The 15,876-nt window shown below is 34.9% G+C and overlaps 1 protein-coding gene across 6 annotated transcripts in view; it reads left to right on the top strand.

Moving 5' to 3' along the window:
• Window positions 1-15,876, top strand: part of DGKB (diacylglycerol kinase beta) — a 647,032-nt gene that overhangs the window by 171,124 nt on the left and 460,032 nt on the right. For 2 of the 6 annotated variants that reach the window (XM_047096391.1, XM_047096389.1), the window contains one exon: window positions 11,612-11,644. The exons of 2 other annotated variants lie outside the window; for them this stretch is intronic. In XM_047096391.1, the coding sequence (XP_046952347.1) occupies window positions 11,612-11,644 (33 nt within the window). Of the gene's footprint in view, window positions 1-11,608; window positions 11,645-15,876 lie in introns of all 6 variants that reach the window. 2 more of the 6 variants (XM_047096390.1, XM_047096388.1) reach the window with 1 other exon arrangement.

Raw genomic sequence — 15,876 nt, 5'->3', positions numbered from 1 at the left:
GAAGAAACTTGGTAGAGAGTCTAAAACTTATTAAATGATATGTCACAGTGTAATATATGATGACACTCTCATATTAAATCTGCAGGGGGATGGCAGGGGTGCATGATGAGATGACTACATATGTATGGGACACTAAATTAATTCCACTTTATTCCTGTTCTAAAATACATCAAACGTGGATTAACGGTTTAGTTTTTGCCTGTAAAATGCCTTTTTCCATTTTATCTTAAAACACAAAGGTGGAAGAAAATGTTGACAGACTTGACAAATCAAACATTTTTTGAAAAATGGTAAAGAAAGACCAAAACTCACAAATCAAGATAGATGTAAACATTTTAACAAAAAAGCCTTGTTTTGTAAAATTAATACAGATACCTAAAAAAATAATTGAAAATTTTAATTCTTATAAATAACTGAGAAAAACAAATTAAAGCAAAAGCCAGAGGTACTCATTTTCTATCCAGTGAGACAATATTGCCACGAAGTGGGGCATAAATATACTCCCAAATATGTGAACCCTATGTTGGTATTTTTGCTTGTGCCCTCCAGAGGAAGTTTGGGGTTGGGGCAGGGCAGATATCCAGAACTAATTGCATTACAGTAGAAATAAATACTTTATATTGTTTCTGTCTGCTCACTTTTAAATTTTGAGTGCAATAAAAATTGGATCCCTTCACCACTAGACATTGAAGGATAAATTCCACCTTGCAAAGGTAACCTGTGGTTTTAATGATTCCAGATGAAGTAGTGGTGATCATAAAGTATTTATATACATGCTTTTCTCTGTTTTACTATTAAATATAACTTGTCTATTCTCAGCTTTCAACTTGAAACCTGAGTAAGAATTGAGTCATGTAAAACTTTTGGTCTGGACACCAGTTTCATGCACAGTGAAATGATTTTTGACTCAATTTTGTCTTTTTTTTTTTATTAGCTTGCTCTATGTTTCCCCTTTTTGTAGAATAAAGATTGCTTAGTTCTTTTGAGACTGCCATACCTACCCCTTGCCTTCCCGTCTAGATGGTAAAATCTATCATTTCAAATTCTCTTACTAATACTCACAGGAGCTTTGACCAATTTGGATTCATTCGCCCAAGGGAACTCAAATCCTGGAGGAATACAGCTCTCCATTCCTCTTTTTTCCCAACCTGAAATATTCTTGAATTCTTCCATTTGGTTACCATTACTCCAACATCCTTGAGTCATCCAACACCTCTATCCCTCCAGTTTCTTTCATTCTAGCATTTTCTGCCTCTCTTTCTCCCCATTTTGCTCCTGTCATGGCATATGCCACAGTATGTAATAATATACTGACTCACTAATTTACAGTTGGAAAACTCAGATAAGGTGTAACCTAACATCTTATGGCAGGTAGCACTTGACAGCACGGTGATCTGAGTGGTGGAACTTCTTTGTTTCTACTTTCAGGGATATGTCTGCCTTTGAGCCCATACTAGAGGGATAGCTGTTCTTTTTGCTGTCTTCCATAATTGTTTATGGATGTGACTTTTCTCCGCTTCTTAATGTAGCTATAAATCTATGCAGCTGTGAAGATGTACTCACTGTGTCAAATTTCCCTCCTCCTCCCACCTCAACCCACATTATTCTCATTCCTGACAGTAAAATAGGTGGAAACCTGCTCTTGCTATTCATCCCAAATCCAGCGGCACTCTTTTTGGTTGGATTCCCAAGGAGCAGAGAGTGAAGGGGATTTTGCTGTTTGTGATTTATAGAAGGAGGAATGTTCCTTTTTTTTTTAATTATTAAATGATTATTTTTGAGAGAGAGAGAGAGAGAGAGAGAGAGACAGAGTGTGAGTGGGGGAGGGTCAGAGAGAGAGGAAGACACACAATCTGTAGCAGGCTCCAGGCTCTGAGCTGTCAGCACACAGCCCGACACGGGGCTCGAACTCATGAACCCTGAGATCATGACCTGAGATGAAGTCAGATGCTTAACCGACTGAGCCACCCAGGCGCCCTTGAAGGAGGAATGTTTCTTTACAAAATCATCTGTAAGGAAGGAGAGGAAGGGGGCTTTGAGCAAGGAAGGAGTCATAGGGAGAGTTCAAGACTTAGCCTGAACCTTGGCATCTCTAGCATAAAATCCCACCATATGATTGTTCTTAAGATAAGGGGGTTGGCTTTTTCTAACTTGTATCAGTGTTTCATTAGCTGTGGCTTCCTGTAGGATAGAAGGTATTTGCCACCCTGGAAAGACTGCTCCTGAAGTAAAGAATAATTCTTCAGAAAATGGGACACTTGGGAATTCTCATCAGTCAACCCTCACAGCAGTTGGGGATAGGTACTCTGGCCAGGTGACAAAGGATCTGCTTTGGGCTACCAACAACGTCTACTAGACCCCCTTTCCAAGAGTCCTCATTTTTTAATCCCCTGCTGCGTTGGCAGTATTTAAAGTGCTCTGTTATAATGTAGCACTCATCTAACACATTTCTACTAGTTTTTCTTCTACCCCTCTAACCACACTTTATCTACATTGCTAAATTCCTCATCCTCCTGTTCTTGAATATGTATGTCTCCATTTTTAACTGTACTCTCATGTCATTATGCTCTCTATAGATTATCTCATCCAGTGTCTTATGACTACAACTCCCACTTTTGAATACAGCTGTGTAAGCTTCTTCTCCCTGACCCCTCAAGATCCAAATCCTCAGCTTCAGCTTGCAAATTTCCTCTTGATGTCCCATCGAGGGCTCAGTTTCCAAACACCAGGAACTGAACTGAAAACGTCTCTTGTGGAGCTGTTGCCTCTGCTCACTGACCAGTGCTGCCAACACTTATCACTGCCACGAAAAGGGTTTATCTCTTTGTCTCAAGTGCCTAATTCAGTAGGCAACTAGTCAACAAATATTTGCCGAATTAATGAATAACAATCAGTTGTCTCTTTGTGTCCCCATCAGTTACTACCTCTCCTGAGTCAAGAAGAAAATATATCAGACAGTGACATACATAGCAAATGAAAAATTAAAATGAATATGTGACAGGGAGGTTTCTTTTTTAAAATCATTCAAAACACATAATAATTAAATTTTATTGTTACAAGCTAATACACTCGAGTTCAAAGTATGTGATAATGAAGTAATCTTAGGGGCTGTCAAATAAGCCTTGTGTTTAGTTTCTAGAGTGACACAGGAAGTATTTTACAGTTATTACTAAATTTCAAAAAACCCTGTGATTGTTATGTTGTTGTAGTTATATCAGATATCCAATAGGTGGTACTGTGAAATGCCTAATATTTAAAATAAAGTGGTATTGCAGGTAGAAGGCTGAGAGGGAATATTTCAGAATTCTGAGGAGAATCAAGACCTTTTTCTCTGACTGTCAAATTATATTTAAAATCTGATTTTTTTAAATATAGCTTAAGCAATACAGTAGTCCATGTAAAATATCACAAATGTTCATTCTTAGTATATCTCAGAAAATGAATATTGATGTTTACTACTAAATAGAACTTTAAAATTATTCATATTCTATTAGTGGGATTTTTTTATGTGGTGATTATTACTCTTAGTGTTATTCAAATCACCATGTTTTCAGCAAGAAATTATAGCAACATGTCTTTGTCACTGAAATTCAACAGGAAATTTCATGTTAAAAATAAAGCAAGCCTGTGTGAGACCATCTCCTTTCTTGTTTAGAAAGAGAGAGTTCATTATTTATTTCGTTTTGGCCTCTACCAAAGCCACTCTAATATCCGAATGGAACATTAGACCATTTTGTAAATACACATTCAGAACATTTAAAAATATATATAAGCTTATGGATTTAGTTTTTTTTTTACAAAAGCAATGATTTAAAAACTGGTTAGAGTTTGTTCCTGAAGAGCATGTAAAAAGTAGCAATTTATAAATGGCCTTATTTATCTTAGTTCTCGTCAGTATTTCCATTTTAAAACGATGCTTATCTACGTGTAAGAATGAATGTGAAGTATTCAATACCAGAACTAAGTGTTATGAAACCTATTACTAAAGCTAAAAATGTCTGAGGGATTATGTCATAACATAGAAAGCTTCAAAATCTCTGTGTATCTTATTTTAAATATTACAGGGAGCTTTTTAAAATTTTTGCTTCTGTTGATGATACTGTTCTTGGGTATTAGTCAGTATTCCTTTGTATTAGGGTTATTTATTTGTTAGTTTATTCAATCATCTTTTATTTCATATGACAATATGCTAGGTTCTAGCAAAACCAAGATAAATAGCTTTTAGGAAGAATGTTTTTGCATGAATCAACAGCTTCATGTGGTATAGGAAGTATATGCCCCTTGGTTTCTTTATGCATTTACTATTTTTTCCATGTTTTATATAATCGGAATATGTTATATTATGCATAACCTCTTGAAAAGAATATAGTTTTAGGTGCTTATGAATTTTCTGCTTAAAGAAAATATGCTATTGAAATACCGTGAGCTAGCTTAAGTAATTGAGGTTATTTTCTTTATTGAAAAAAAAAAAACAAAAATAGTTAGTGCTTTGGTAAATCTAGGCTTTTCTGACTGTTATCTCCTAAGCCATATCAAAACAAATATGCCACATTTGTAATAGAAAAGTGTGGGATGAACAACTATTTTCCTGGATACTTCAAGATAAAAATAATTTCTATCCACCACTATGTAATGATACACCTTTATGGATTCATCAGGGAATCAAAGGTCCTCTAGAATCCTACTCAGGTCCTTTAAGATTTTCTGTGTATTGTGTATTATGTTCTTTTCAAAAACACTACCACACACTGATTCATTTTCAGATTTCCTAGCATACTGCATGTATATAACATTACATGGCCAAGTTCCTACTTGAGCTAAATGGGTTTAAATATGAACTGTGCATGCAGATCTCAAGTGATAGTCTCTTAATAGATGTCAGATACTCTTTATTGCTGCCCTCTTTTATTTCAGTAACATTTTAATTAATTCACACTGATTGAATAAATGTACATTGAGACTTGTTTCCTAATGAGGGCGCATTTAGAGGAAAGGTTTTGCATCATTCTGATATCCTGTGGGTAATTATATTCTAATTATATGGTCGGGGGAAAAGAGTCTATAACTCAGTACTGATATTGTTCGTTGGACCCAATTAATTACATGCACATAATGAAAGTTCATGATAAGGTTGACTGGCAGTCAATGTAAAATTTTAACTCAATTGAATCTTAGCCTAATGTGAATGCAGAATTGGACTTTAACCTGGTTAGAAAATGCTTTGGTGTGAGATCAGTGGATATTTAGAGAGGCAAAGGATAGGAACAAATTTCATTATAACTTGTTTGTTTTTAAATTTGGGTTTTTTTTCCCAGATTGATGAAAAGGAAAACTTAGCAGCCAATGCTTTAATTCTAAATATTATTATCCATATTCTTTCACTACTTAACAGTGTTTTTCTATATTTTAGAAAGCCACAGTGTTACGTTTTGAGAGTGGGATCATGTTGAGAAAAAGAATAGGCATAACAGGAAGTATTTTTGATGAATTTTATTTACATAAAATTCAATAGGTATTCATCTATTGTATTAGATGTAGTTTCTTGAGGATGCCTTAAAAAAAGTTTATTTTCAGAAAGAGAAAGAGAGAGAGAAAACCAGCGGAAGAGGGGCAGAGAGAGGGTACATAAGACCTCAGTGGACTCTGTGCTGAGAGCAGAGAGCCTGATGTGGGGCTCAGATTCACCAACTGCAAGATCATGACTTGAGGGGCACCTGGGTGGCTCAGTCGGTTGAGTGTCCGAATTCAGCTCAGGTCATGATCTCACAGTTGGTGAGTTTGAGCCCTACATTGGGCTCTGTTGTGACAGCTCAGAGCCTGGAGCCTGCTTCACATTCTGTGTCTCCTTCTCTCTGACCCTCCCCCGTTCATGCTCTGTCTCTGTCTCTCCCAGGTGCCCCTTGAATGTACTTTTTTAATTTAAAACTACCAACTGCAATCAAATCCCCTGTCCCAAAAATCACAAGCATAATCATGCATATGTATACATACACGTAAATAGCTATCTCTTAATTATATTTATGTAAATAAGATTTGTCAAGAATTATTTGACACAAATAAATAATAAGGCATGTGCATTGTATTTTGAAATATATTTTGTAGATGGTTGAATCTGATGTTTAAGAATTTTTCAATACTTGAATCAAAAGCAAAAGCCACACTCGAAATATCAGCCCCCATCCCTCCTTTACTCAATTTCATTGTTTTCTTTGAATGAAAGGACATTTATTTCTGAAATGGTAGATGTAGTTATGATGCCCATGTACATGTGAGGATTGAGGAGAATAGCAAGGAGGACTTTGTTCTTCTTTTATTTTTCTTAGCCTCTCCTGTCTCCCTCTCCTTTTCTCACTATTGCTTTCTCTTTTTGATCTCTTGTCTCCCCTTCTGCATCTTTCCTTCTTTTTCTCTACTGTAATAGCCCTAACATCGATGTTTCATTAAAAAAAATAATCTGTTGGTTCACATATACTTGTAAGCAACAAAAATAGTTTCAGATGAAGAAAGTGTGATTAGTCCTTTTTTTGCTGAGCTACAGGCAGGCAGTGGAAACTGAAGAGCGCTTCTTCAACCATCTGGGCTTCTGATGATTTTATGAGACCTGGCCAAGTTATGATAACATTACTAATGATTTCATTTCACTAGTTAATCAGGATGGCAAGACAGTAACAATAACATTGGGAAGGGTTTAGTTCTTGCTGGTTGCTTTTATATGTAGAAATCTATGTTCGAAATGATTTGGGTATCTCTATAAAGATATGTTTTTAATATTCTTATTGAAAACAGTGCCTCTTATGTTTCCAAATATCCACTGCATTAGGTGTATTTTCCCTGAAGGTTCAGGGTGTTTCCTTTCTAGACACAAACATGCACACATACTGAGGGAACCATAAAGGACGGAGCCTTCCAATTCCTTCTGTGCAGTATCTCCTGAGCAAAACTCTGCAAATATGTGTAAATGATCACATTTACAAGAGTAAGAATAGACATTTTTTGTGAACAATTAAAATTATGACACACTGAGATTATCTGTTAAACATATTTTTACCATTAAATCATGTTGTTGCAAACTTAAAAATTTGGCTCAAACATCCCTTGGTTAGTCAAGGGATCTTGAATAAGATTGTAATATGTATAGCTTCTAAAATATTTTACTTATGATAGTTTCATTTTAATTAGATATGTCAATGTGCTGCTGGAAAAGAAAAAAAAATTAATGACCTAATTTGTCTAATGTCTAATTGACATACTTGCCATACATTGAAATAATCATTGGTTATAAAAATTATTTATAGTATACAAATTATTTCGGTCTCACTTCCTTTTTTAAAATTTGTATTGTGTTTACATGTGTAAGTATACTCACTTAGGGACCTGCAAAATCATAAAAGGTTAAACAAATTATGAATCTGGAAGGTGACAATAAAATTTAGCAAAATCAAATGTGTTTAGTGTCTATACGATACAGATGCCCTTGATACATTTTACCATCAAGGATGATAGAACAACTTCCCTTTAAGGCTGAGACACTGTACCACTTTAGGAAGTCAGTTGTTCTTTTCCCAGACTTGCTTTTTATTCTCTCACTTCTTTTTTGATGCCAGAGATATCAACTTGCATATAAGGAAAGCAGCTATTTAAAATAGTTTTGTTCAGGGGTGCCTCAGTGACTCATTAGGTTAAGTGTCCTACTCTTGATCTCAGCTCAGGTCGTGATCTTATGGTTTGTGAGCAAAACCTGCTTTGGATTCTCTCTTTCTCTCTCTCTCTCTCTCTCTCTCTCTGTCTCTCTCTCTCTGCGCTTCTCCCCCCTCAAAATAAATAAATAAACATTTTAAGAAATACAAAAATAAAATCATTTTATTTGGCCACCTTAATTTACCACCGTACTAGAAGTTATAAGGTTAAATTAATCCATATTGACATTCAAGCCACTTCTTTCAGGCAGAACATATATATTGTGGTCTCTAAATACTTCACAGTGTTCAGTGTTTTAAAATAATGGTATTTTCATATCACTTAAAAAATAGAGACATAGCTAAAAATAGACTTAGAAAATTCTTATTGAACTTGTATGAAAAAAAAATGGAGCCTGGGACAGAGAAGCACTATATTTGGATCTATCGTTAACTTTACTTTCTTAGGCTAATTATCTAACCTTTCTGATTTCCAGTTTCTCAGTCTGAGAAGTGAAGTATCTTGGCTTACATGGAGGATTAAATGAGACAATAAACATAAAAGTGATTTTTCAAAAATTTGAACATTCCTATATAGGTAGAGCATAGAGTTCTGTTAATTTTACTTTAGTCTTGAAATAACTGATGACCCTTTTAATCTGAGTACTATGTTCTTATTATATTTTTAACTCAAACCTCCAACAATCTCTCTACCAAAGATTTTTTCTTTATCCTATGACAATTTGGATTAAATTGTCAATTTAAAATGATTACATATTAGAAACTATGAAGACAAGAGATATCTCTATACTTTAGAATAATAGAATTTTTAAAAATTCTTTGATATTACGTTGAACTTAATAAGTGCCCTGAAGACAAATGCATCTTTTAAACTAATTATCTGCCCTGTGTATTCTATTTAATATTAAAATGATACTGATTAAATAAAATCAATCACATTCCTCTGTAGCCACACCTCACGTTTGATTAAATACAAATATACAGTTCCTATATTAATTCTGATTAAAAATATATTACATTTAGAATTATACAGTCATGATAATTTTCAAAAAGCTAAAACATTTACTCTGTTAATCCTTGATATTTAGAAATCATATACAGAAGAGTATAATTGAAGTAATATAATATCTGAATTTGTTCTCTAACAAGTTTCTTGTTTGTCGTTTACCTGGATACCATAGTTTTCTTATTGTAACTCAAGGGTAAACCACTGATGGGCATATTAGTTTAATATACCCTCTTTGTCTACACACCTTGATTATAAGTGAGCTTTTATATACATTGTTTCATCCCTCTTATTCTTGGAAAGAATTTTTAGTGTTGCTGTCAGATACTTGAGTGTTGCTAGAGATAATTCTCTGAGTAGGTGGCTTTCTCTCTTACACATTTATGACTTTTTGATCCGCTGTGCTCTCAGTTTGTTTGATCCTGTTACTTATTCTTAGTCAACTGCTTTCACATTCTCAGATAGGTAGTGACAAACTTTCTACTATTTCCTTACTCTCTTGTCACTACTTCTCTGCCAACATCACTCACTCTCAGTAGATGACCCATAATCCCACTACCTTCAGAAGGAAGAAGCCTGTAACACGAATATCCATAAATTACCAATTCTCCACACAAGTGGTAGCAAAGTGCCAGCTAGGGGTTAATTTCATCCTACAGTGTGTTTTGGGGAAAGAATGCCTTAAAACAGGGTCTTCATAACCCAAGTTGGCATAATTTTTGCTTTTTGTGTCATCAAGCCATATGATTCAAATATATCCCCAGCCTCTATTATTATTTTTCCATTATATATGCAGAAATAGATATATTTTATTAAGTTGAATATTTTATATATAAATTGCAGGTAGTATGACATTACATCGCTAAATATGTCAGCAGGCATCTTGTAAGATTAAGGACAATTTTTTATGCAATTTCCATACTATTATCACACATAGGAATATTAACGATAATTACATAATATTAATCACTATCCTGTCTATTCAAATGCTTAAATATATCTCAAAAATGTCTTTTATAGGTTGTTTTTTTTTTTTTTTTTTTTTTTTTGTGCTTGAGGTGGGGTCGACCATATCCATTTAAGATTTGTGCATCACACTTGCTGTTACTCTAAACCATTTTGACAACTATAATCTTTTCACTTGGCTTTCCAGTGCCTTGCTCTTTACAGACGGGTAAGGTGAACACAGACTCTTCCAAAGATAGAAGGCATCTGTGACCTATGTCCTGTAGACTGTTTGATGGGCATCCTAATTTTTGCTTGAGAGTCTCTGGGACTTTCCTTGGCCCATGGCATAGGATAGGATAAGGAATCACAGGAAAAGGCACTTACTCTGGATTAGAGGGAGAACAAACATAGACTATAATAAAGATGGAAGAATTACACTCATGTCTTAAAATGTTTATTCAGATCTAAGCTTGAACTAAGAGCTGAGAAGAAAAAAATAGGAAAGCTGACAAAAAATTGAGGTGATGTAGATTGAAATTAGCACATTTTTCCCACCCCCCGTTATCTCAAGTGTTATATAGACTGATTTGGGCTCAAAAGTCAAGAATATTACTGAAGTCAGAAAGCTTTCTTTGAAAGTTCTATGAAATCTGTTTTCAGTCCATCTGAGAAATGGCAATTACTTCCATAGGGTTTTGCTGTTCATGGGATAGTTAACCCAAGTTCATCCTTTCAGACTTCATGACTTACTTTGATGAAAAATCTGCAGCTGAAACATTTTTTACTTACATGATAAAAATATCTTCTAAATAGAGTTGTATTCCTGGACACTTCAAATTCCTCTGTGGCTTCTCTAGACCCCTTCTTTTTCTGATCCACTTTTGTGTACACTGGATCCTTCTAGTCCTCTATGCTGAGTAGCTGGGAAGTCGCTTCTGTTGCATTAACCTCATGTAGCTATTTATTCTTCTGTTTCTTGCTGCCTTCTTGGATTTACACTGCATCAGGGAGTAAACTAATGTCTATGTTCTCAGATTTTTCAGACCCATCTTGGCTATCCATTTAGAGTCACTTCCACATAGCCCAGTCCTGGGGGTAAACTGGATTATACTGACCACTCCCTCCTTTTCAGAGACACACAAATGTCTAAGACCTCCTAACTTGACATCCAGCTTCATACTTAGCCCCACCACACACACCCCACCATTAGAAAACTTTATCTAGTATTATGTGTGTGATTTGTCAACAATTCTTCCAAATTTGCCCCGAGTCCCATAGGGCATAGACTTTTGGAATTGTTAACCTTTTATTCTGTTTTTTGCCAGAAACAAAGCTCCTTACTGTGACTCAGAAAAGGAGGGCTGGTGAATAATTGAAGATGCACTGTCATGAAGACCAGTTTCAGTGTGTTTAACTTCATCTTTTTTTTTTAAGTTATTCTCAAGTAAAATTTTTCTACCTATTTAATAATATTTTCACTTTTTACTGATGCTAATGGAATTTTTTTTTCTTATTTCCAGAAAAATCCCAAAATAAAATCCACACCATAAGCTATGTCTCCATCAAAAAGATACTGAGTGTTTTTAGCAAGGAATGAGAATTGGACTGGAAAATGGAAAAGTGGGCCGGGTAAATGGGCAACTCAAAAAATTAGTAGGATGGTTTATGAAGGATAATGGAACTTAGAGATGAGTTCTTATTGCAAAACCTGAATGTAATATATCAGTATTATTTCAGAGAGGTATATGAAGCAGGTCAACAATATTGACCAATCTCCTTTGGGTGGATGAAGTTGCATTTTGGACAAGTACTTCACAACCCAAATATGACAAGGAAATGCATTTTATATTTATTCATTTATTTCACAGAGGAAGAGTGGTATAAGAACCTTTGTTGGCATTTGTTTTCAGTTTGACTTTTGTTTTTTTCAGCTTTAATATGAACTTCTCTTTTTCAGCAGACTCTGTCCACTTCAGGAGTTTCAGTCCCTGAGGTGCGTAAGCAAAAAAGGTTTTCACATTTGGCCATATAGGTCATTATACATCTTTTCATTGTTATAAAGAACATTTGGGGCTATCTCAGTGACCTGCTAATATCAATTTGTTAGTTCATTTTGTCTCATATTCTGATATTTGGAATTGGGGATCTTTATATTTTCTTTTTTTTTAAGTTTATTACTATTATTATTTTATTTACTGTGAGAGAGAGACAGAGAGCAAGTGTTGGAGAGGTAGAGAGAGAGGGAGAGACAGAATCTCAAGCAGGCTCTGCACCATCAGCACAGAGCCTGACACGGGGCTAGAACTCAAACACCACGAGATCACGACCCCAGCCAAAATCAAGAGTCAGAAGCTGACTGATCCACCCAGGCACCCCAGGGAGATTTATATTTTCATGATAGGATTGACTTGAAACTGTTTCAATCTACTTTTGTGACAAACATTAGGAAAGCAAAAAGTTATATGAAACAAATTATACAGAGAAAAATAAAAGTTATTTTGCAAAGAGTTTTGACCTGTGTATAAGAATAGCATCATTCCTATTTGTCATGTTAAAATGTAAATACCTTACAGAAAACCCAAACAATGCCAAGTTCTATACCATTAAAATGTAGTTTTAAGTGATAGTAGATTGAGAAACTCTTGCTCACTTTGAAGTGCCCATCATTTTAAAAAAGAATGTATCTGCATTAATCAGTTAGCATATGACATTATCTAGGAATGTCACTGGAATAAAATATAGTTACAGAAAAAATGACTTCTATTTTGAAAATAAATATAGGTATTCCCATACCATTTATTTTCAGTAAAGTGTTAGCTTTGTCTTTGCATTAATAAAGGAAAGCCTCCACATTTTTCTGTGACCCTATTCTATTCAGTTGTTTCTATATTTTTTTAAATGTTTATTTATTTTGAGAGAGAAGGAGGGAGGGAGGGAGGGGCAGAGAGACAGGGAGATGGAGAATCCCAAACAGGCTCTGTGCTGTTAGTGCAAAGCATGACGTGGGGCTCGATCCCACAGATCGTGATGTCATGACCTGAAGTGAAGGCAAGACCCGGATCCTCAACTGACTGAGCCATGCAGGATCCCCTCAGTTATTTTTATCTTTAAAGGATATGCTCAGATGGTATTATTTCCCCTAAATTATAATTTGAATCGGCCTCCTTAGGAAAAATATTATTTATAATATATGAATACTACATAAGGATATGAGTTTCTTTAGAGGAAAGCATAATTGTACAAAAATGTAGTAACCTCTCTTCCCTACCCACCCCCTGCAAAAAAATTTTCCAATTAGTGTAGCCTGCTTCATGAGACTTTTAAAACTTTGATTTTGTAACCAGACATATACTTTAAAAGATACTGGAAATATGTTGGAAAAAGTAATGTTTCTAATCTAAGAGAAATATTAAATTGTTTTTGTATTCTTTAAGTCAGTTGATACCATTATTATCATGATGGTTATAAAATAGAAATGTTGAATTACAGACTCAAGTGACAAACGTTCTCAGAAAGTTTATCACTTAGTTCAGTTATTTAAGTGTAAGAGAACTGATTTTGTATATATCAGGTGTTTGAGTTTATTTTTGCCTGTGAATATAGGCACTGCATTTGAGATTTAAAATTTTCTCCTTAGACTTGATAATTTCCACAGATCTCCCATATTAAACTGTATAATCTGTATCATATAGATAGAATAAATAGACCAAACTGCACTTTTCATAATACACTTTTCTCATTTATTAAAAAAAAAACAGTTTCTTCTTCTGTAAAGTTATTAAAAGTCTTCATACATTGCCTTTTATTTTCTGGCAAGATATATTGGTTTATATTAATTTAGACTTTTCACCATTGTCTGAAATCATCATATGAGTTTTTTTCAATTATGTTGTTCCAAAAATTTTCTTAAGCCCATATGTGGATGTTTACACTGGTGAGTGTGTGAACACACACACACACACACACACACACACACGTATCCCTTTGTTCAACTATCAGAAACAATAGCTTGTTAAGTAATTGTTAGGTTAAGATGTATGTGGGAGAACTTAAGGAAGGATATAGACATACCTTAAACATTCAATGTGAAATATGTACATGTATATTTGTTGGCTACACTTTTGATGTAGGTTAAAGGGCTTTTCTATGAGGCCATATCTCTTGTTTGGAAATTGTATATAGGCTTTCTTACATATATCACAGTCTTATCACCCATGGTAAGTTTCAGTTATCAATTGTTGTGAAGCAAAAGTAAAGCATTCCCTATTTCATGAAAAGATATTCATTTATTTATGAAAATAATTGTCTTCAATTATTTTCAATTTTTTAAAGTATAACAAAAATTCAAGGATCTGTAAAGCAATTTGAGTGTAAAATGACTCTTAATATTTTTTAAAGTTTATTTGTTTTGAGAGATAGAGCGTGAGCAGGGGAGGGGCAGAAAGAGAGAGAGAGGGACAATCCCAAGTAAGTCCCATCCTGTCAGTGCAGAGCCTGACATGGGACTCAATCTCACAACCATGAGATCATGATCTGAGCTGAAATTGAGTCACTCACTTAACTGAATGAGACACTCAGGCACCCCAGTAATTCTCAATTTTTATTAATTTTCAAAGCTTTTACAGTCATTGTGTCTTAATCCAACTGGACCACTCCTTCTACACACACACACACACACACACACACACACACACACACACACACATCATGTATTATTGTGGTTCCAAAGAATGCAAGTTATTTTCACAGAAACAACTTATTTTACACTCAGGATTCAATGGTTTGAGTAATAATTAAATCATATGGTTATAATAATAAGATAACAAATTCTACTTGGAGCTGGTATAAACAGATTGGGGGCCCCATAGTAATCACTATGTGGAGCATTTAACTCAGCTGGTTGAAAGACATGATGAGTATGAACAAACAAGAGTGCTACCTCCTTGCTTTTAAACTTTGGCTCAACATGTCCGTGGTGACAGTTACAGAGAGAGGAAATGGAGAGTGAGTGAGGTACATATGCACACACATACTTTTATAAAGTCACAACCATATACTGGCAAACAGCCCAAAGCAAAAGATTTTGGCATGGGCCTTCTCATTCCTAAATTTCATTGCTTCCAATCAGTATTTCTTGAACAGAAATTTTGTAAGTGGTTTGCACCCAATATGAAATTACCCCAAGATAAAATAGTCACATTGTGTGTGATGTGTGAAAACCAGGACTTGGGGACTTGTAAATTGTACCTCCGGGTTTTGTTGGTGAGTAGCACCTCTAGGTCGTTTAAGACTAGCTTTCATTCTAATTGTTTGCCTCTTGTCTGCCCCAAAAGACCCCACCTGGATCACGGCACCACTTACCCCCAGAAATGGGGACTTAGCAGACAAATAAAGTACTACCAAGTAAATGAACACCCATCTTGCACTCCTGCAGTGTAAGCAGCATACATGTGATAAGTTAAATGAGAAAATATAGCAATATACTTCTTTGTATTTTAAAATTTTTGCCATTTGCTAAGTGCCTATTTTATGCTGGTATCTTTATCCACATTTTCTTAATTTATCATCACAAAAATCTTCTCATTTTATAGATGAACTCAGTGGTGGCTTAGAGATAGCAAATAACTTGCCCAAGTTTGCATGGCAAATAAAATACAAATCTGGGATTCGGCCTCCAAGCCCATACTTAGGACTTTTCCCAAAGTAGTTTTAGTTTTTTAATAAGTCCTTACTTAACTAAATTAAGAAAGAAATGAAAACCTTTATAATATATCAATTATTATATCTATGTTTAAAGCTTTCTAAACTTTTTTTTTTTTAAATCAAGACTGCTTTGCTACTCAGCCATAATAAATTTTGCTGCAACTTCCAAGGATTCCTAGTAGATTTAGAGCTTTTGTTATTTTCCGAGTGAATTTGTTTCTCTCGGCAGGGAATGACTCCAGTTTCACAATAAGGTCACAATAATTAAAAGTGCAGTTCTGCAGCTGTCAGCTTTGCTTTCATGGAACCCATAACCCTTCTAAGCACCGATGAATTTGTTGGCACGTCTGCTTCCACGAGATCTTTTATATTGGGAATATCTAAGTGTTACCTTGGGTTCAAATTCTAGAGCTCCTGGGAAATTTCTGTGGCCTAGCTCCAGTGGCAGAAAGGACTAAGTCTCCCCTAAGGCAGGTAACTGAGAAAGCAAGTTCCAGGACTAGCTAGAAGGATGCTGTTGCA

The sequence above is a fragment of the Lynx rufus genome, unplaced genomic scaffold (genome assembly GCF_022079265.1).
Source record: "Lynx rufus isolate CCGP_SWC_20201006 ecotype Redwood Valley unplaced genomic scaffold, mLynRuf1.p SCAF_4, whole genome shotgun sequence".
Taxonomy (NCBI): domain Eukaryota; kingdom Metazoa; phylum Chordata; class Mammalia; order Carnivora; family Felidae; genus Lynx; species Lynx rufus.
Note: the sequence above shows the minus strand (reverse complement) of the source record. Positions and strands in the feature narration are given on the sequence as shown.